This window comes from Sitophilus oryzae, unplaced genomic scaffold (assembly GCF_002938485.1).
Source record: "Sitophilus oryzae breed Bouriz unplaced genomic scaffold, Soryzae_2.0 scaffold_177_pilon_pilon, whole genome shotgun sequence".
Classification (NCBI taxonomy): Eukaryota; Metazoa; Arthropoda; class Insecta; order Coleoptera; family Curculionidae; genus Sitophilus; species Sitophilus oryzae.
This window is the reverse complement of record NW_022146479.1, coordinates 739393-759620: the sequence shown is the minus strand read 5'-3', so window position 1 is coordinate 759620 and position 20228 is coordinate 739393. Positions and strand designations below refer to the sequence as shown.

At 31.2% G+C, this 20228-nt stretch overlaps 3 protein-coding genes across 6 annotated transcripts; 1 reads left to right on the top strand and 2 right to left on the bottom strand.

Annotated features, from left to right (window-relative positions):
- Positions 1 to 502: 502 nt before the first annotated feature.
- LOC115882436 (stress-activated map kinase-interacting protein 1) lies at positions 503 to 3638 on the bottom strand. Its single transcript, XM_030900497.1, has 8 exons — positions 3428 to 3638; positions 3249 to 3365; positions 2952 to 3164; positions 2634 to 2871; positions 2411 to 2550; positions 2039 to 2290; positions 1526 to 1732; positions 503 to 741 (listed from the first exon to the last, which is right to left on the bottom strand). The coding sequence occupies exons 1-8, from the start codon at positions 3498 to 3500 to the stop codon at positions 542 to 544; spliced, it is 1440 nt and encodes a 479-aa protein (XP_030756357.1). The 5' UTR covers positions 3501 to 3638; the 3' UTR covers positions 503 to 541.
- A 281-nt stretch (positions 3639 to 3919) lies between these two features.
- LOC115882333 (UPF0565 protein C2orf69 homolog) lies at positions 3920 to 19265 on the top strand. Of its 4 annotated transcripts, XM_030900349.1 has the most exons (7): positions 3948 to 4003; positions 11924 to 12011; positions 13318 to 13496; positions 14760 to 14887; positions 14953 to 15181; positions 17372 to 17630; positions 18336 to 19265. In XM_030900349.1, coding segments are annotated over exons 2-7 (993 nt in total). In that variant the 5' UTR covers positions 3948 to 4003; positions 11924 to 12010; the 3' UTR covers positions 18533 to 19265. The 4 variants fall into 4 exon arrangements, with proteins under 4 accessions (XP_030756211.1, XP_030756209.1, XP_030756210.1 ...); XM_030900351.1 differs by lacking the exon at positions 11924 to 12011 and having other exon boundaries at positions 3920 to 4003; XM_030900350.1 differs by lacking the exons at positions 3948 to 4003; positions 11924 to 12011 and adding an exon at positions 9204 to 9238.
- LOC115882331 (TWiK family of potassium channels protein 12) lies at positions 4698 to 11975 on the bottom strand. Its single transcript, XM_030900348.1, has 5 exons — positions 11601 to 11975; positions 9495 to 9664; positions 7962 to 8137; positions 6988 to 7132; positions 4698 to 5083 (listed from the first exon to the last, which is right to left on the bottom strand). Exons 1-5 carry the CDS (start codon positions 11819 to 11821, stop codon positions 4743 to 4745), a joined length of 1053 nt encoding a protein of 350 aa, XP_030756208.1. The 5' UTR covers positions 11822 to 11975; the 3' UTR covers positions 4698 to 4742.
- Positions 19266 to 20228: the final 963 nt, after the last annotated feature.

Below are 20228 nucleotides of genomic sequence, written 5' to 3'. Positions count from 1 at the left end.
ATCTAGATATTATGGTTCTCTAGAAACTTTTAATGCACGCTCAGCCTGGGACACCCTGTATACTTTTGGATAAACACGTTAAAAAATAGATTAAAATGTTGGGATTTTCTACTAAGAATGAAGCTAGAACATAAATTTTAATGTAGAAGTACGTTTTCTATTATTACTATATTTTTAATTATTATATTTGTGTATATTTAACACTTTTTAATAACAAAAGTTGCCTATAAAAACTGAAAGTTTTTTAGTTGAATTATGTTTGTAAGATACATAGGGAATTTGTTATTATAAGTGTTCCAATTTTGTTCTAAAACAAGTCATTGAGGGATATTTTCAATTATATAAATGAATTTTAATTTTTGATTATCTTAAAAAGAACTTGTATAATTTACCTCAATATTATCTTTAAAATGTTTTGAATTTTTACTTAAGAATAATGTATAGTATAGTTTTTTTCTAATAAAATATTTAAAAAAAAACTTTTTTTTTAATAACAGGCCTGTTGATATAAATATCTTTATTTAACTTAACTATAAAAAAATTACTTAAGTGACCTGAAACTTTTTCTCTTCATAAAATGTTTTCTTTCCTTGGCTGCTAGATATTCTCTTCTGCAAGGACTGGTTCTGAGATTTAAAATTAGGTTTATTTTGCTCACAATTTCTTCGGCAATGTCTTTTTCTGCCTCGAAATCGTAATGTTTGAAGCTGGGCGATGTCTGAAGAGATGGCATGTTGAAAGCTTAAAAAATATTTTTTGTGACCATAAAATTAAAAAAAAACTAAAAAAGACCTATCTAATAATATCAAATTAGTATAGATAATATATGTATGGCATATCATTATTTTTTAATTAAATATGTCTTCATTGTTTTGAAAATGTAATGAAAGAACTCATGTCTCTAAAATAATAACGAAAAATGTTTTTATGAAAGAGTAGTTCAAATGACTCGATATTTTAAATGCTTAAAATGCGTCAGTTTGTTTGATTTTAGGTCTGTTCCCTGATGCGTTCCCTTCTACGCATTTCAACCAATAAGAAACGCGCTGACTAGTCAGAGATTCTTCTGGGAACAGACCTTTTATTGTTTCCTAATTATCATTTTTTTTGTTCTGATAATGTAAAGGTGCGTTCACAGCGGCTGCGCCGCCAAATCATTTTTTTAACATATACTTTTGTGCGCGCTAAAAAAAATACACTTCAAAAGTATATGTTAAAAAAATGTTTTGGGCGGCGCGGCGCGGCGCAGCCGGTGTGAACGCACCTTAAGAAAAAGTCTCTAAAATAATACGAGATGTTTAGATGGGAAAGTAGTTCAAATGACCCGATATTATAACTTCTCAAAAATACTTGATCTTGTTAAAATTGAAGGCTCACAACTTGAATAAGGATTCTTAAGACTCTGCTGAATAACAAAAATTTGTTTTTCCTACCATAAAGGAAAAAAAAATATTTCTTATCTAATATCAACTTTTATTTTTTTTAATTAAATATTTCTTTATTGTCCTAGTAATTAAAGACTTACAGCTTGGATAAGGATTTCTTTCGCTACTTTTCCCTCCAAATCCAGCAGCATAGACCACAACGAAAGTAGTTTTATTGCCCCTGGTTTCCAGCTCTTCGCAAAAAGCGATTGTGTCCATAGGATGGCTCATGGGACTCTGCTTGACCAGTTGCAATTTCGTATTTTTCTGAGCAATAGGATCTATTTCAATTTTATCACTGCTAATTCCTACAAAAAAAACGCGTTTCTATTTTTTTCTGAACGTTAAAGGTTACTATACTTAAGCTATACTTTTTCTCTCTATGGTTTAAAAGAAATATATTTAGATTAAGGCTTTTTGATATATAATTCTGACTGATCATTATACTAAACACTAAATAGAAGTACAATGAATTAAAAAAGTAAAAGTTTTATATTTCTATAATTTATTGGTATAAAAATCTTCAAAATAAAAAGTTGTTAAGTAGAATTGAAAACGTATTATTTGGCGTTCACAAAAATGGAATAAAAAAGTAACGTATATCTATATAATACCTAAATGAACTTCCATGTTCCACCAGCGGAGTTTGTTTACAATATGAACGCGATACGATTTGTATAATGGCGCTTCCATTGCTCTGTTGTGTCCGTCCATTATTTCCTTATCGTTTTTAATTTGTTTTGTCTCTTCAGCTTTGGAAGACGAAGTTGTTCTTTTCTTACCGCCGCTACTGTCGGGCGACGAAGGTATTTCTTCGGGTGTATCAAAACTGACCATCTTTGGTGGATCCTTATGTTCAACAAGCCCTGAAAATAATTGTATTTAAATTTTATACAAAGTATATGCTGCTGAAGTTTCCCAACTACAATTAGGAACACCCTGTATATATAGTATAAAATAGCAAATTTATTGAATGATTTTGTTACCTAGGCAGTTAAATCCAAATTTGGCCACACACTCTTTAGGATCCAAATTAGGAAAGTCACTGTCAACTTCACCGTCCTCTTCTGTGATGTACAATCCATAGTTTGCGACAGGTTTCAAAACAAAATCTGAATGATTTGTACTACAAATTACACAACTTTATTTATTAACTTCATTTTTGAAGAGACAGACTTCTTTGAAACATTGCAAAGGACTTATACATACCTGAATTTCAATAATGTCAAACCAACCAGATCTTGGATTTTAGCAGTGGCAATGCAAACAATAGGAAGTGGGTAATGTCTTTGTTCCTCTGGCAACATTGTTAAAAAAATTCTATATTTTCTAGTAGGTATATTTACTTGACCAGAGCCATCAAATTTTGCAAATTCCATATAAGGATTCAATGGTAAGTGAGTAAATTTTTCTATGAGCGCACTCAGGCCAGATTTTACAACCTTTTCTTAAAATTATATGAATTCAATTATACAAGGTTTTAAAAATATAATAAAAAATAAAAATTTAAAAACCTGGGTAACATACTATTGGTTTTATCAGGTGGTTTGATTTCCTTTTTCACAAATAAATCATTAATGGATCCATTATCATTGTCCTCTGTACTGTTATTTCTCGGTTCCCATTTAATATGTTTCATTTTAGGAGGTTTCTTAGTGTTATTTTCCAACTTCTCTGCTCTTGATGTTGCCCCTCTATCCCTTATACCAAAATATGCATCCATTTGAAGATCATAAGACCCTAACGTTGGTATATATAATATATTGAAAGTTTGTACAACCCGTAAAACACATATTGTGCCATGTTTATAAAACGAATTTTTACCTGTCTCATCATCATCTTCCTCTTCATCACTTTCATCAGGGTCTGCAAAAGGCTCCTGACTGAAAAACTTTTCTTTAACTTGTTTTGACTCACCCACCATTACTACTTCGCACATGCCTTGAAATGGGCAGGAATATATTAAATAGACAAATGTATTAGTAAGTTTTATTTATTTTTACCTGTATCGTCTGTTGATATAAACGAATTTCGTATATGGGACAGAAGCCAATACTTGTTGTCGTATAAAGCCATAATTAATATAGTTATTTAACTTACACAGTTGGAATGCTATTATACAAATTGAATTAATAACTATCTACAAATTAATTGTTAATAAAAATAATATTTTAAATTCCATAAACAAACAGCTGTCAGTGCTGTCAGACAACTAAATCTTCTTCTTTTTATTTTTTTGTCCTAACAAATAATTTGATCTATTTTAAATTCTCTCTACGTCAATTGTATAATTAGGGCAAATCATAATGTAACAGAAGAAGATAAAAGACACGCTCTTTCTCTGTCTTTCTTCTTCTATTTTTCGCTGGTCTTAGTTGTCAAAGCTACGTGGCTATTCTCTAGAAAAATTCTTATGTCTTTCAAAATATTATAAATTAAAAAGAAGATGAGTTCTGGCAGCTTACGCCATCAAAATAATTTTAAAAGGAAGATGAGTTTGATAGACATTACAACCTTTAAAAATTTGACATTTGAGGAATGAGAAACTCAAGAAAAATAGCAAAATTTAGCAATATTTGGTAAGTTGTAAGTTCTTTTTTTGTAAACATATAATGTAATTAATTTTCGTTCTACCACATTATATACATTTTTTAATGCGTGTTTTTATATCTATTGGTTAAGATTTAAGTTTTAGTTTAGTTAAAAAGTGATTTTGTAACATATAAAAAATAAATTCAAAATAGGTCGGTATTTGGGTTTTTTAGATTAATAATTAAATTATTAGATTAGATAATCGCTTTTTATTTTATAAATAAATTCCTAATAGTGTTAATTAATTGTAACAAAGAGGATATTTTAATCTATGAATTAACTGATTTTTTGTTTATCTAAGGTTCTCAATAACTTGTGTGAATCTACTATATAGTTTTATCCTAGTTTATACAGGGGTTTTATTTATGTAGATATAGTTTATTGGAAAGGCGCCAAAAAAGCACATACCTACACGTACCTACTTCAGAGAATAATTATTTTAGATTTAAGGTAAAACCAAAATATATATGTAGTTATATGTTAGTAATGGCAATTATTTCCATACTTATCTACTTATCGCGATTCCGATTATGAGGAAATATTTACTGAATATAGGCATTTAGAGTATTGTAAAACCTTCTTTTAGTACTGTTTTCCAGATAGTCAGCATTGATGTTTAACCAATTCTTCATGCTTTAAATAGAAAATCAGCAATTTCAAATTAAAGCAGCTTCTATGGTTAAAAATAAAAATTGCTCATTTTGGTATTAATTTATTTATTATGAATTAATAATCTTCATACTCAAGATCTCGTTTTCTACATCGTTTGCAACAAGCCAAAAATCGTATTTTCGTATCCTCCAGACATTGGTTGAAATCTTCGTTCATTTCTTTCAATTTCACTCTGATCTCTTCCCTCATCAGATTGTAGCACATGGCAATCAGGCCTAAGCCTAACAGCATGTACAAGAAATTGATCACGATTTTGGTCTGATTGCCGTGATTGGATGCGTTAACGTCGGCTCCCGGAACCAAATCGCCGAAACCGATTTTGCAGAGCGACGTAACGCAGAAATATGTCGAATCTAAGAAGTCCCAGTGTTCCCATTCTGAAAACATTATTGCACCTGTAATAGAAGAAAGAAAAATTAAAAAAGAACTTATACAGGGTGGCGCCTCTCATGTAGGCCCGTATTTATAGTCGCGTTTCGAAACTGGGTCTCCGAAAAGACTGACAAAAATAACAGACTTACTAGGCGAGCGTATACGAGCGAGAAAACGTAAGCCTGTTTTTTTTGTCGGTCTTTTGCATCTCGTGACTGGAGTCGCGTTTTCAGACTCGACTATAAATTACGGGCCGTAGAGTCTCCAAGGAGAACGACAATTTATATTGAATTTTATACTGTGATTGAAATGAAATTTGGTGATCATATGCAGGTTAACTTAGAGCTTTCTTTAAAAATATGAGTTCTACAGGGTCAGCGTCAAAGTTGTGTTTTTTGTAATGGAACACCCACAATTAATTGATCTTTAGATTCTAAGAAAAAAATAAAGGTGAGTTTTATTAGAGAGGCATATGACTAAAATGTAAGGTTTTTGACATATTTACCATTTTCTAAAAACGAAGAAAAATTTTAAATTGCGATAAAAGCTACCTAAATTGGAATTAACCCGGTATAGCTTAATAATATACTGGGTGTTCTATTTAAAATGAAAGAGTGACTTGCGTATAAAGTGACCAATTTTCAATATTAATTTTGTTCCACCCTGTATAACTTCTCGGATCAAATTTTAATTTGGTTTGGCATCCAATGGTTATTTTTATGCGGACGATACCGTCCTTATAGCAGACAACGTGGAGGGTCTGCAAACACTTCTACAAAGACTAAACAACACACGTGTAGAGTCTATGGCCTGAAAATGAACCCTAAGAAAACTAAATTTATGATCATCACTAAGAGAGAAGATGTCCAAGCCAATGTTCTAATAAATGATACACCTATGGAGAGAGTACAAAAATATAAATATCTAGGCAGTTGGTTGACCGAAAACTTGGATCAATCAGCAGAAATAAAAGCTCGAATAGAAATAGCCAGAGTATCCTTTGTAAAACTCAAAAAATGTCTCTGCAGTGGAGACATCAACTTAAAGCTTATATTAAGAATGCTAGGGGGTTACATATTTGCAACTCTACTCTATGGTTCACAGGCTTGGACACATAAAAAGGCCGAAATGGAAAAGCTTGAGTCATTCGAAAGATGGTGTTATCGGCGTATGCTGAGGATTGCATGGACTGACAAGGTTACAAATGTAGAACTGCGACGCAGAATTCAGAAGGACGAAGAGGTGATTAACACCCTTAAAAAGAGAAAACTTGAGTACTTTGGACACATAATGAGAGGACCTAAATATGCCCTGCTGCAGAACATAGTAGAAGGAAAGATAAAGGGCAGAAGGAGCCAAGGAAGAAGAAGAACATCATGACTCAAGAATTTGAGAGAATGGTTTGGAATGACTTCAAACCAGTTATTCAGAGCAGCCGTTAACAAAATTAGAATTGCCATGATGATTTCCAATCTCCATTAGGAGATGGAACCATTAGGAGATGGAAGAAGAAGGTTATTTTAACTAAATATCAGGCCCTACAAGGTAAATTACAATTTAGGTAGTTTTTATTGGAATTTAAAGTTTATTCTTTTTTTTACAAAATATTAAATATGTCAAAAAGCTTAAATTTTAGTCGTATGAAACTCACCTTTCTTTTTCCTGGAATCCAAAAATCAATAGTATAATATTAGGGTGTTCCGTTACAAAAAACACAACTTTGATACATAACTTTTTTTGGGGATACCCTGTAGAACTCTATATTTTTTTTATAAAATGCTTTCAATTAACCCAGATAAGCTTCCAAAATTTCACTTCAATACAAACTACAGTTCACCTTGAAGCCATCCTCTCCAAGGTTCATCAAAGAGGGCTTTATTTAGCCTGTACTTTACTTTTTTACGTTAAACATTCTGATAGAACTTACCTGTAAGAATATAAGCGAAAATCACCCAAAGACATGCCGTGCTTGGGACGATGATCTTTTTACGATTTTCATCTTTTTCTGTTGAACATTCATATAATCTTCTATAGGTCCATTTGAAACAGCCAGCAAAAATTGTGCCCATATTCTAAATTTAAAAAAAAAGATATATGTAGTTACGTCTTTAAGCAATAGTCTCAAATAAAACTCAGTATGACGTTCCTGTTATAGTTCATATCAAATAAACTTTTAGTCACGTGGTTATGCTTAACCGGCACAGCGTTACCCTCTTTTACTTTATTTGTTTTCTTTTAATCGAAATATTTTAGAAAACAAAAATAAATTAATTAAAAATAAAAAAAAACAATTATTATTATTTACATCAACGAAACTCACCTCCTTAACAGCACTAAACGGATATAAAGGGCCATCACTATCCATTTCTCGTGCAATATATTCTAATAAAGTTGCGATGAGTTTTTTACGGCTATTAAGCTATCTTGTACGCTTCGCGCTAAAAGAGGTTCTAAAAAGAACAATGTTCGACTGCAAGGTCTGCTAGTAAAAATGTTTAAGCTTAAAATATCACACACAATTCATTTAAAACAAAAACTCGTAATACAAAACTAAAGTGTCAAAACGAATGACAATGCCAGGAAATAAATAAATAAATGTGGCAACTTGACATTTTTTACAGCAGAGCTACCATCTGAATCTCCAGCGGGAAATTTAAATTCCAATTAGCCAGCCCAGCGCCGAATATGTCCATGCTTGGCAACCATGAATTTAAAAGATTACGTAACTAAAAGTTTAATTGGTATCATGTATTATCCTTAGGTATTATCTTAGGTATCTCATGTCGATACCTAAGGTCGATACCATCTCTAATACATGAACATAAAAATAGTATTAGACTCCTTTCTAGTCTTTTTACTCAATAATCTAAAGTTTTATTATAATATTTTTGAATTATTTACCCTGAAATATAGGATGTACAGTGGTAGTCCGAAAATCGCATACACCATTGTTAGAATCTTTCCTTCAAAGGTTTTGGGCACCATATTACCGTATCCCACCATCGTTATGATGCTCAAACAGAACATTAGCGCAGCTGGAAACGTCCATATTTCTTCTACAGGGCGTTCGTCGTACCCTGAAAATTAATAACAATAAAACCAGATAACAACAAATAAAAAAAAATATGATATGAAATAAAATGCATTAAATAATTTGATCCATATTTTTCGACCTTATGGTATATCGGTTAATACTCTTTAAGTCATTAACATGTAAAAAAATAATTGAGATTATATCTGTAATTCATGTTGGACTCTTGGGTAATAAATTCCTATATTTTATTAACGAACAAAAATGTGTTTATTTTTTGTAATTTTAGCTTCAATACCCAGCTTAACCTTGTCAGAAGATAATAAGGTATATAAATTGTACACATTAATATAATAATATACTATTAGTGTTTTGATGTAAGTTAAGTAAAAGTAAATGCACTATTTATTGGATAATAATATGAAATCTGCTAAATATTTCGTCGTATGTATTAAATATTCTACATATTTTTTGATATGTTTTCTTTTTGATTTGTAGAATGTTCTAAATAAGTATAGTTTGGGCATTGAAACAGACAAAAAAGTCAGAATATTCTTTATAGTCTGTCCAACGAGTTAAGGAAGATTTTGACACAGGACATAAAAAAATGACAGTATACAATTTACCTATGACTTAAAATGACAGACAACTACTGTCACTGTCATGTATCCTCTTGTTGAATAGATTAAAATATTGAGATAAGGAGAAACTATCAGCCGAACAAAAGAATACGAACTTCCACTAGCCATATCCTTTATAGACTTTGAGAAGGCTTTCAACTCGATATATTCTAAGACAATAATAGTAGCCCTAGCAATACAATGTATTGGCCAAATGTATTAGCAGGCCTTACATAGAAACTCTCGCCAATATATACAAAGAAGCCAAAGCAAGAGTAATAATATATAAAACAATCCTAGAATTCCCAACTGGCAAAGGAGTACGACAGGGAGACGCAATATCCCCAAAGCTGTTTACAGCAACAGTAGAAGAAATCTTCCGTCAACTAGATTGGACCAACAAAAAATTAAAAATAGATGGATAATATCTTAATCATCTAAGATTCGCTGATGACATAGTCCTAATAATCAATAGTCCTGAAGAACTACAAACACAAATTAACGATCTAAATACAGCCAGCAATAAAGTAGGTTTCAAAATGAATTTAACAAAAACTAAATAATGTACAACGAATTACTAGACAGAAAAAACATTCTAATAAATAATAAATATATTTGGGACAAAAAAGTGAGGGGCTACACCATATTTAGAAATGGTTGAATAAGCTGAGAATGATTTCTTTTGAAATGAAGATTTTTTGTCAATTTTTGAGCATTTTTCAACTTTAATAAAATATCATGTAAGAGTGAGTTTTTAAAGACAGCTTTTTGTGATTCGCTTACCGTGTTTAAAAATCTGCGAAACTTGGTCCTGATGTACTTTCAGGACTTTATTCATGTCCTGATTGAAGCCACTCCTGTCCAAAATGTTGTTCTTCATCACGACCAAGAACAGTTTCTTCACTGTGGAATTTCGAAAAGCCTCCACATCGATGGTTTCGGTGTTGTTCCCTCTGAGAACTGATATTTTTATGTCTGTATTCATTAAAAATAGTGACATTTCGTATATAATTTCAGAAAAGTGTCATGAGACTACTTTGCTTACGTCAGAATAAGAGTCTAGATAATATAAAAAAAGATATATAAAGGCATAAGATAATGAAACTTACTTAAAGGAATAATTGAGGCGTCAAGTTGCAAAATCCGCCTTATCCCACAAACGTTTCGAGATAATAAGCAAAAACTGTTTTAGCAAATATTTGAAGCGTTAATTTATAAAAAAACGTGTCCATCGAGTGGAATCATCGTTTTGTATCTCGTTTTTTCTCGAATAAAAATTAATATTTAATTAATAAACACAAAAAACACAAAAATAATTCGGATAAGATGGTTTTTGTTGCAGTATAATGCATATTGGCTATGAAATGAAGAATGCTGCCATTTTATATGTAAATTTTTATGGGAAATGTCATTGATTGTCATTTCCTAGCCAACTGGACACCGTTTTTTTTTCGATCATACGGTATTTGCATCCTAACTTGATTTATAAAATATACTATTTTATTAAAACTAAGTAAGGATTTGAAAAGACGTTAGTAGTAATATTGTACTTGTGTAAAAAGCTTATGAAAAAATGCGGGATTTGTAACAATAATGACAATAAAAAAGCAAATATAAGTGGATAAGACGGATTTTGCTGCAGTAACGTAATTTGTAGTGAAGTTTATAATGGAATAGACGACTTTTACTGCAGTTTGAGATTATGTTTATGCAGATTTCAGGGTCCACTATTAATATATCATTGGCCATTTAAAAAAAAATGGATAAGGCGGGTTTTGCAACTTGATGCCTCAATTGATTATTATACAGGGTCCGGCAATAGTGCGTCGGGCATCTGTAGCTCCTAGAATAAAAAAATTGGGCATTTTGTTTAAGTACAGGGTGGCTCGAATTCGACGCTCATCATTGGGTTTTCGGAAACCGTAAGAGATACAGGATCGGTTAAATGAAGGCAAAGTTGCGCAATATGATGCTCAATAAAATGCCGTATTGCATTTTGAAAAATTCCGAATACTTCCGAATGTATTCGAAAAAATAAACGGAATTGTCAATTTTGTTTTCTATTGTTTCCTGGCTTTATTTGTTAAGATAACTTAAAATGAAAAACACATTTTCATGGCCATTTTTTCTGCTCTATAACTCTGTGTGATTAAATATTGGCTCTGACGTTTCGGCTTCTGGCGACCATCATGAACTTAATTTTTTTAAATACGGACTTGATTTTTTTTCAATTTAATTAAATCCTTTCATCACTCTTAAAACACTATATATAGTCACTTTGATATTTGCCGACATTTCGTACAGAAAATTCCATCACCAGAATATTTAATGCAAAAAAAATAAATAAAAATGCAAAACGGGATTTTATTGAGCATCAAATTGCGCAACTTTGCCTCCATTTAACCGATCCTGTATCTCTTACGGTTTCCGAAACCCCAATGATGAGCGTCGAATTCGAGCCACCCTGTACACTCTACATAATCCTAAGATATGAGTAAATATATTTCTATAGTTTCAGAGATATTAATAAATAAAAAAAACATATTTTACAGCATTTCTTAATAAAATTATTAAAAATCCAAGAACTGCCCTAAAATCAAAACTATATTAGGTATTTACTTTAGATGGTCTGTAATTACTTTGCTATGAATATCATAATTTTAAATCATACAGGTTGTTCCAAATTCTACGCCAAACTTTCTAAAATATAAAACAATTTTTCTTCGTTTTTTTTTAAATGGAACACCCTGTATATTGATTTTTCAATAGACGGAGAATTGATTCTAGAAGTTTTTTATTCTAGGAGCTATAAAAGCGCACATGATGTGGACTTTATATGTGCCCCTGTATAGGCTTAATTTTCTATGATCTCTAATCAATAACAATCACCTTCTCTCTAGATGAGTGAACACAACAGCCCCTATAACTGTATAGCCAATGAGAAGTGCCCCAACGCCAACCTGGGTGCACATAAACGCCACAATTTTCTTGCAACAGTCCTTCAATGTTTCCCTGTGCTTTCTTCTTTGTCTAGGCTGAGCGTATGCGAATCTAGTGGGCGTCCTAGATCGCGAGACGCTGCGTGCGTGTCTTTCGTGGGGCCCGTCCATTGTTTCTGTCACTTATTTTGACACTTAATCACACTTTACTAATTAAATTAATTCATATTTTAGTCACGACAGATTTATTTAATTCTATTTTCCGTTGTTAAGGTAAATAAAACGTACATATTGACGCAAGTGCGGTAGCATTTTGACTGAATCCGAAATCTTTAGAGGTTACTGGATAGAAATGAAACAAGTGAGTTTATTTTTGGAAACCTGGCCATATGGATAATATTCCCAAAACATACAGGTTACGTATACATTTGAACGTCTCTGAAAAAAAAAATAAACTGTGAACGTGTGATCATTAATTAGAATCAAATTATCCCTGTTTAAATAATTTTAAACAAATACAGTTTAATATTAGGAGCAGTTATTACTTTAAAAAATGTACAGGGTGGTCCGAACTGTATTCCGGAAATTTTGGCGGCATATTCTACCGATAAAAATAAGTAAAAAAGTTCGTATAAATGTATGTCCTAAAATGCTTCGTTTCGGAGATACAGGATGTAGGGTGTTTCATGTTTATTTCGATTTTTTCTAAATAATTTCTGAAGTAACGTCAATATTTGGAGGAAAATTGGTGTCTGGGAGTTTTTTGACATAAAAATTTGATTTCGATGTTGGTATAACTCCTTTTTGCAGGGGGCGCTACCTACATATGTTTTAACTGTTTTGAATAGTAATAACTTTTCGTCCGTACCTGTATAAAACTACTGAGTGAAAAAATATACATTTACGACGCTTTCTACGCAAAAAAGGTCTCTTGGTAAAAATTGCTACGAGAATGGTTTTCGAGATATTTGGAATCGAAATTATCAATACCTGTCATCACTGACATAAATTAAACATGTTGACTAAATAGTTATTAGACTCTGATTACTAGATCTACTGGTAGAGGGCGCCACCTACATGTGTTTTAACTATTTCGAAGCTTAATAACTTTTTGTCCGTACCTGTATAAAACTACCTAGGAAAAAATATACGTCTCTGTGACTTTTTACGTAAAAAATGTCTCTTGGTAAAAATCGCTACGAACAACTGTTCTCGAGATATTTAGAAGGGAAATAGTCAATACATACAAAAAATAAAGCTCAGAAATTATTTGGAAACAATCGAAATAAAAATCAAACTTCTGCACACCCACGAAACTGTTTTATAGTTTCAATAACTGCATATGCATTAGTAACAAATCAAATACCTAAATATTATGACCATGCCATGATTTTAATATTATTACAATTTGATCGACATAAACGATAAGGAGACTGCGTGAAATACTTTATACCCGGTACTTCTTATTTCTGCCGTTCGAGCGCTGCGGTCGGGATTTTTAAAATGAACTGAAATGCGCCAAGCCTATAATCTGAACCTTTGTAGTTATTTGACTATACAGGGTGTTAATAACTAAATTAAAAAAAAAGGATGATGTTAAAAAGTAACTTTTTCACTTCAATAGGACAAAAAATTATGTTTGAAACAAAATGTCTGTTTTTTTTTAGTGCGTACTGTTTGTAAAAAATATCTGATGAGCCGGAACAGTCTGGTTTTGAATTATCCAATAAGATTTCTACAAGTACCGGGTTTCGACGACAGAAAAAACGATGTGATCTACTGTCGGCCATTACACGTTCAACAATGTGTCAACAATTTGGCTATATTTTTTCCAGGGGATGTACAGGTAAGAAGGAACTAAGAAGTCACCAGTAAGAAAATATATTACGTGTAAATACAATACGATCGAAAAAAAAACGGCGTCAAAGGGGCCTTTCAAATGATAATAGATGATATTATCTAGTAGAAATCAAAATGTTACCTCTAGCGCCACCAAATTTAAGGGGTGAAAAGAGTATGGTCACAGTATGGTAATGTAATCGCAAAACAATTTCCGATGCACGTGATCAACTTGGAGCGACAAGCGATGGCGACAGCGCTGCCAGATTGTGATGGATTTATGAGATGGATCTTTATTTAAAATTGACAAACAATATATTTATTATATCATTTTTTAATGAGTTTTACGTTTTATTTTTAACTTAATAAAATTAATATTTTAGTAATTAATTGATTTATTTGTTTTATAGCTTATTTTACTTATTACATATTGGCAAAAACTAGTCCATTATGAAGATTGTTCTAAGCATTATTTTGGGTTATTTATTAATTTATTTATTGATGTAAGTGGTAATAACAAGTAAGAGGGTGCTATTAATGCACAAACAGAATTTAATAAAAACTAACTTTGAAAGTGGTATAATGTGCTTATCAATCAAACTTACTTCTCTGACTGCAGTCAAGGGTAATAAACTGTATAAATGCTTCGGCATATTTAGACTAGACACTTCGGCATATTTAGACTATTAGACATAGACTGTATAAATGCTTCGGCATATTTTCAACACACAATTTCAAGAAATGCAATACAGAAACTCGAAAATTTAGTTCTTAAAAAACTGTTTGTGCTTAAAAGTGCAATTTTTAAAAAAAGACTACGAAAATAGGCAATAAAACGACAATTGCTCACAAAGATTCAACAACAACACAATATTATACAAAATAATGACTGACATTAGGATAATTTATTGTCAAATAATAAAGGACAACATTCCTGAACACGGGGCAATGTGACCAACGTACCTAGCTATAATAAAATTCGGTTTAAACTAATTTTTGCAGCTTTAATCTAAATAAAATATCTGTTACAGCATTTGCTGTATAAAGTAAAATGAAGAGCTGTTCGGTATCTTTCAAAGATTATCCTTTCAAAGACCACTTGGGTGTTTTTTTTCGATTATACTGTACAGGGTGTTTCTTAAATAAGTGCTTTTAACAATTTTCTTGCGTGTTCCTGGGGTTGAACTATACTACTAGTTAAAATGCTTGCTCGTATTTAAGACACCCTATTATAATATTAATAAATTATTAATTACTATTTTTATTAAAGGATTTTACCGAGAACATGCTGTCACACAGAGATAATAAAAATCACAAAGACTGGAGCCTAGACAATACGGCATTCCTTATGCAAAAAAAGTTCCCAAACTGTCATATTGTAGTCATTAAACCTTCCAGGTACATACTCACATAATCATTTGTCATAAAACATATAATATCAGAATATTTTTTACACTTTACAGGATGGATTTTAAGACATTCAGTTGCTTTAAGAATTTTGTCGAAAGTAGTGATTTAGGAGTTCCAAACCACACTCCCGATTTTAACTCATTACTACATTTAGATCAGTTGATCAAGAATTTAGGTATACAGCTTAAAAGTGTTGATCAAAATGCACTGAAAAAGTTATTAGATATTTCGAAAACAGCTGTGACGATCTCCCCAAATAGATGTGGTGCGATTGACGAAAAAGTATGAGAAAATATATACTAAAACAATAAATACCGGGTGTTTTTCAAAAGTGACCTCTTTAAGTTTTTTATTTTTTCAAACAAAAAAAAAGAAAGTTGGAATGTATAATATGTTATTCTATTCAGAATGCCATTGTCAAATAAAGTAAAAAATATATACAGGGTGGCGCCTCTCATACGCCGCGGAAGCTCCAAGGGGAACGGTTGTTTATTGGCAGCATATGTAGGTTAACTGAAGGCATTTTATAAAAATATATAGAATTATACAGGGGGTCCTCAAAAAAAGTTACACATCAAAGTTGTGTTTTTTTCTAATGGAACACCCTATATATTAATTGATTATCAGATTCTAGGAAAAAAATAAAGGTGAGTTTTATTAAAGAAGCATATACCTAAAATCTAAGGATTTTGACATATTTCACATTTTGTGAAAATGAAGAGTAAATTTTAAATTTCGATAACAGCTACCTAAATTTTAGTTGACCTTGTATAGCCTGATATTTAATTACAATAACCATTGTATGTTAAACCAAATTGAAATTTGACCTGAAAAGTTATACAGGGTGAGACAAAATTAGTATGGAACATTAGTCATTTTTAAAAGCAGGTTACTCCTTTATTTTAAATGGAACACCCAGTATATTTTTCCGGTGTTCAATGGGGAATTTATATATCTACAAAATATTATTAAGGTTGCCCTCAGACCAAGATTTTCCTAGATATTTTAACTTTTTTGATTTTGCGTCAGTAGATCTTTATTATTTGAAAAAATCTAGGTGGCTTTGTGATATACCTTTTGTTAATTTAACAAAAATTAAAGATTGTAGAGTAAAATACTCAACGGCAATAAAAAGATACACGTTTAAAACATATTTTAATTATTACAGAATTAAATCTAGATACAAACCTATAATTATGTGACAAAAATTAGCTAGATGAAATCAAATGCTCAAAATGCTTCCTTTCCTGTTAACTGCATAAAATGATTGTCTTTTCAAAAGGATCTTTTCATTTTAAAAGGCATATGTGGAGTTCTACCGTTCTACCTCGAAAAGAATAATAATTTCTCTCATGTTGTCGAGAATAGTTAGTCGAGTTTTGTAAACACTGTCTTTAACATATCCCCATAAAAAATCCAGACTAGATAAAATCAGGAACATTTAAGTATTCCATTAATTGGTGAATGCACACTGCATTCACCAACTAATATAATCATATCAATTCTCTCTGATGTAGGATAAGTTTGCATTTTCGGCAAATTTCTAAGAATTTTGTTTTGTTTTAACTGACACAAAATGATAACTAGTTGTTAAAGTTGGATTAATTAGACAGATATGTTGAAGTAACGCCAGACATATCACAGCCACCTAGATTTTATCAAATAATAAAGATCTACTAACTCAGATTAAATCATGTAAATGAAAATATCTAGGAAAATCTTTGTTTGAGGGGTAGGCAACCTTAATAATATTTTGAAGAGACATGAATTCTCCATTGAATATCGGAATAATATACTGGGTGTTCTATTTAAAATAAAAGAGTATCAGCTTTTAAACGTGACCAATGTTCAATATTAATTTTGTCTCACCCTGTATAACTTTTTGGATCAAGATTTAATTTGATTTAAAGTACAATAGTTAATTTACCTACATATTAGGCTATACTGGGTAAATTCCAATTTAGGTAGCTTTTATTGTAATTTAAAAATTGTTTTTTATTTCTAGAAAATGTTAATGTCAAAAACCTTACATTTTAGTCATATACTTCTCTTATAAAACTCACCTTTATTTTTCTCCTAGAATCCAAAAATCAATTAATATATAGGGTGTTCCATTACAAAAAACACAACTTTGATATGTAACTTTTTTTGGGGACACCCTGTAGAACTGTCTATATTTTTAAAAAATGCTCTGAATTAAACTACATATGCTCACAAAATTTCATTTGTTGTCAACTGTCGTTCTCCTTGGAGCCTCCGCGGCGTATGAGAGGCGCCACTCTGTATATATAAAAGTTGTCATTTCCGGTTAAACAGGAAGTGAACGAAACCAACTGAATACGTCAATCAATCCTGATTTATGTCATGTCATATACTAACATACCAAGTCTCGTTTTTTATCTGAAAAAAAAGTTATAAAGGTGAGCCACTTTTGAAAAACACCCGGTATACCCAAAAAATACTCAGTTTTAGGACTCGCTAGACATTTCGTATTATACCAATCAAGATATTTCAAGTTCGAAAATAAAATTGATAGGGTTCAGTAAAGGATGTGTGGTTCTAAACCAGTTTGTACACGAATTTCATACAAAGATTGAGCTGGAGAAAAACAAAAATGAATTGGGTGTTATTTCCAGAATTAAGGATATGTACTGGTTAGATGGAGGTCATTCTGGTGGACAAAATACCTGGGTTACTGATGGAAAAATATTGGGAACTTTGGCAAAAATGGGTAGGTAAATAATGTATGATTTTAATGGATAAAAAATATTTGCTAGGTTTATTTGAAGAGATATTTTAAAATAAATGTCACTTTATCTTTGTCACTTTTTTCTCTTCATAAGATGGTGTAATTAATTTTGAAATCTGACGTTTCATTTCCGAGATACCGTCATCAACTTTATTTTTTTAAATACGGACCTGGATCCGTATACCCATCTCTCTTTAACACATTGCTTCTTATTGGAATTTTCTTTATTGTACATTTTTTGGACAAGTGTGCTATACTCTGTGACAGTGACAGACGACAGTGACAGTTATGTATGACGTTTTAACTCAACAATTGAATTATATTTTGTGTCATTTTGATTTTTTGAAATCTTCCTTGAATGGTTGGACAGACTATCATTGTATTTATAGGTCATAAGCTTTTTTAAAAATTAAGTAAAAGGTTCAGGTCTAAAACTAAACGTTCAGTTCAATATTTGGTTCAGGTCTATATTTTTCAAAATAATATAGTTGCTGGTCTATGGGAAACGAAATGGTGAATTTGGCATTTAATAGCGTCATCTTAATTTTCAAAATGTCATACAAAAATGTCTATTCAAAATGTCATTAGTGTCCCATGATCACCTACGTATCTTTTGTAGTTTCCGAGATTCCTATATCGTCACCCTTGAGTTTGGGATACCCTGTACATTAATATTTATTTTTTTAGGAATTAATGTCTTCGTACACGTATCTCCATACCAAATAGAAGACTATCGGCGCCCGTGGATTAAAAAAGAAGAAAGAATATTCAGCGAAACTCTAGCTAAATACGGATGTAAAATTGAGAGGCAGTTACATTTTGAGGATATACCTCCTAGTATTACGACACATTTTGACATGTATAATGTCTTTAAAAACCCCTAAGTATTTTCAAGTGATATACATATATTCCATAGAACACAAATTTGAAAAATACTAACATGGCAAAAAAAGTGGCATCGGGGTAGCCTTTGTTGATTCAAAGACTACTATGACGCCATTTTTTTAGGGTCGTATGGTACTTTTGCATTTTCAGATATTTATCATAATAATAATAATGGCGTGACTGTTGTTTTTATATATTTCTAGAAAAAAATCAATTTTGATTATTGGAACCCTCTTAGTTAAAATAGTTGTCATACTGTGATTTATTCATATAATTTAACTATTATTTTTTTATTATTCTTAAGTTTAGATGAAATTTAACTTAAGACCTTAAGTTGTAGAACGAAAGTTTAAAGAACGATTTTAGATTGTAAGATCTACTTAATTTTAATTTTTTATTACTTAATCAATAAAATAAGCTTAAGTTATTATGTCACAAACAGGAAGTTGTTAAATATATTAGGTGTTATTACTAAAGTCTGTCCACGGAGAGGACACAACAGTTGTAGTTTGTCATTTTTATTTAGAGATAAATTTGTGTTTTCTGTCATCTTTTGGATGTCATCTGTCGTAATCTTTCCTGCCTCACAGACTTGAGTTACTTTTTCAATTTATTGTGTTGTTCATAATTTTAGATAATAATTTAATTTAGCCTAAGTATTTTAATACTATATTTATTTATTACTAGAAATATATTAGATGTATAAAATAAAGAATCAATCTCCGAAATGACAGAGTGGCTTTCATTTCCCAAAATTAAAGGAATTTATATTACTATACAGGGTGAGTTTCCTACGATGTTCTCTATGGGTATCTCGGAAACTACTGGAGTTAAATGGGAAAAGAATTGCAGTTTTGTGGAACCATAAATATGCGCCTTTCGGATTTTTGTAAAAGTTCATGGCTTACTAGATATTTCGAAAAAAACAAATTTTGGTTATTTTAAAACTTGTCCCTAATTCCATAATAATCTATTTTAGACAAAAAGTTTTCAGAATAAAGTTGTAGATAATCACATACCTAATGAGTTTGTGTTTTCTGATTTTTTCTAAAGCCTGTCAGTTTTGACATATAACACAAACATATGTTTTTTTAATGGAAACCATAGTTGGCCATGACTTCATAAAAATCGCTTTTTTAAGCTTTTCAGGGATGTAAAGTATATGTTTTTTTTTTCGAAAAATTACTGAGTAATAGCCAATTCTCATCTTTCTTGACTAATTTCACTTAGTTGGCATGGTATTCTTATTCTGTTATGATTTATATCTTATAAAAAACAGAATATACCTATTATTAAACTGTTCGTTACAATTTACATTACGCAAACTAAATGTTAAAAAGGTAATATCACTACCCCATACACTTTATTTTAGAAAATGTTCTCCCGTACAGTCTCTTCGAGTGCCTTTCTGAATTCATCGAGAAGGCCCATGCAATTGGTCCACCTCTTCCGATCCCTGAGTTTGCAGAATTATGATATAAATAATTTTTAACATTTCTTTCATTATGGGGGGATGAGGTGTCATAATGAAAGTCATGTTGGAACCACTCTATTGATACGCGACTATCTAAATTTAACTTTTCTAACATGTCTTGAAAACCGTTCTCTAAAAAACGTAAGTAACGTTCACCGGTCAACGTTTCCTCGAAAATCTATGGCCAAGAAAAGTTGAACATTAGAACAGTTGAACAACAT

What these genes read in the sequence shown, in the direction of transcription:
- LOC115882436 (XM_030900497.1), bottom strand. Translation starts at nt 3,500, where the DNA reads ATGGCTTTATACGACAACAAGTATTGGCTTCTGTCCCATATACGAAAT. An exon ending in GGAAGATGATGATGAGACAG is followed by an intron (nt 3,165 to 3,248) that starts GTAAAAATTCGT and finishes TACCAACGTTAG; the next exon opens with GGTCTTATGATCTTCAAATG. An exon ending in AAGAAATCCTTATCCAAGCT is followed by an intron (nt 742 to 1,525) that starts GTAAGTCTTTAA and finishes ATATTTTTTAAG; the next exon opens with CTTTCAACATGCCATCTCTT.
- LOC115882333 (XM_030900349.1), top strand. An exon ending in GTAGTCATTAAACCTTCCAG is followed by an intron (nt 14,888 to 14,952) that starts GTACATACTCAC and finishes TACACTTTACAG; the next exon opens with GATGGATTTTAAGACATTCA. An exon ending in GTGGTGCGATTGACGAAAAA is followed by an intron (nt 15,182 to 17,371) that starts GTATGAGAAAAT and finishes ACTCAGTTTTAG; the next exon opens with GACTCGCTAGACATTTCGTA.
- LOC115882331 (XM_030900348.1), bottom strand. Translation starts at nt 11,821, where the DNA reads ATGGACGGGCCCCACGAAAGACACGCACGCAGCGTCTCGCGATCTAGG. An exon ending in TTCGCAGATTTTTAAACACG is followed by an intron (nt 8,138 to 9,494) that starts GTAAGCGAATCA and finishes ATTAATTTTCAG; the next exon opens with GGTACGACGAACGCCCTGTA. An exon ending in TTTCGCTTATATTCTTACAG is followed by an intron (nt 5,084 to 6,987) that starts GTAAGTTCTATC and finishes CTTCTATTACAG; the next exon opens with GTGCAATAATGTTTTCAGAA.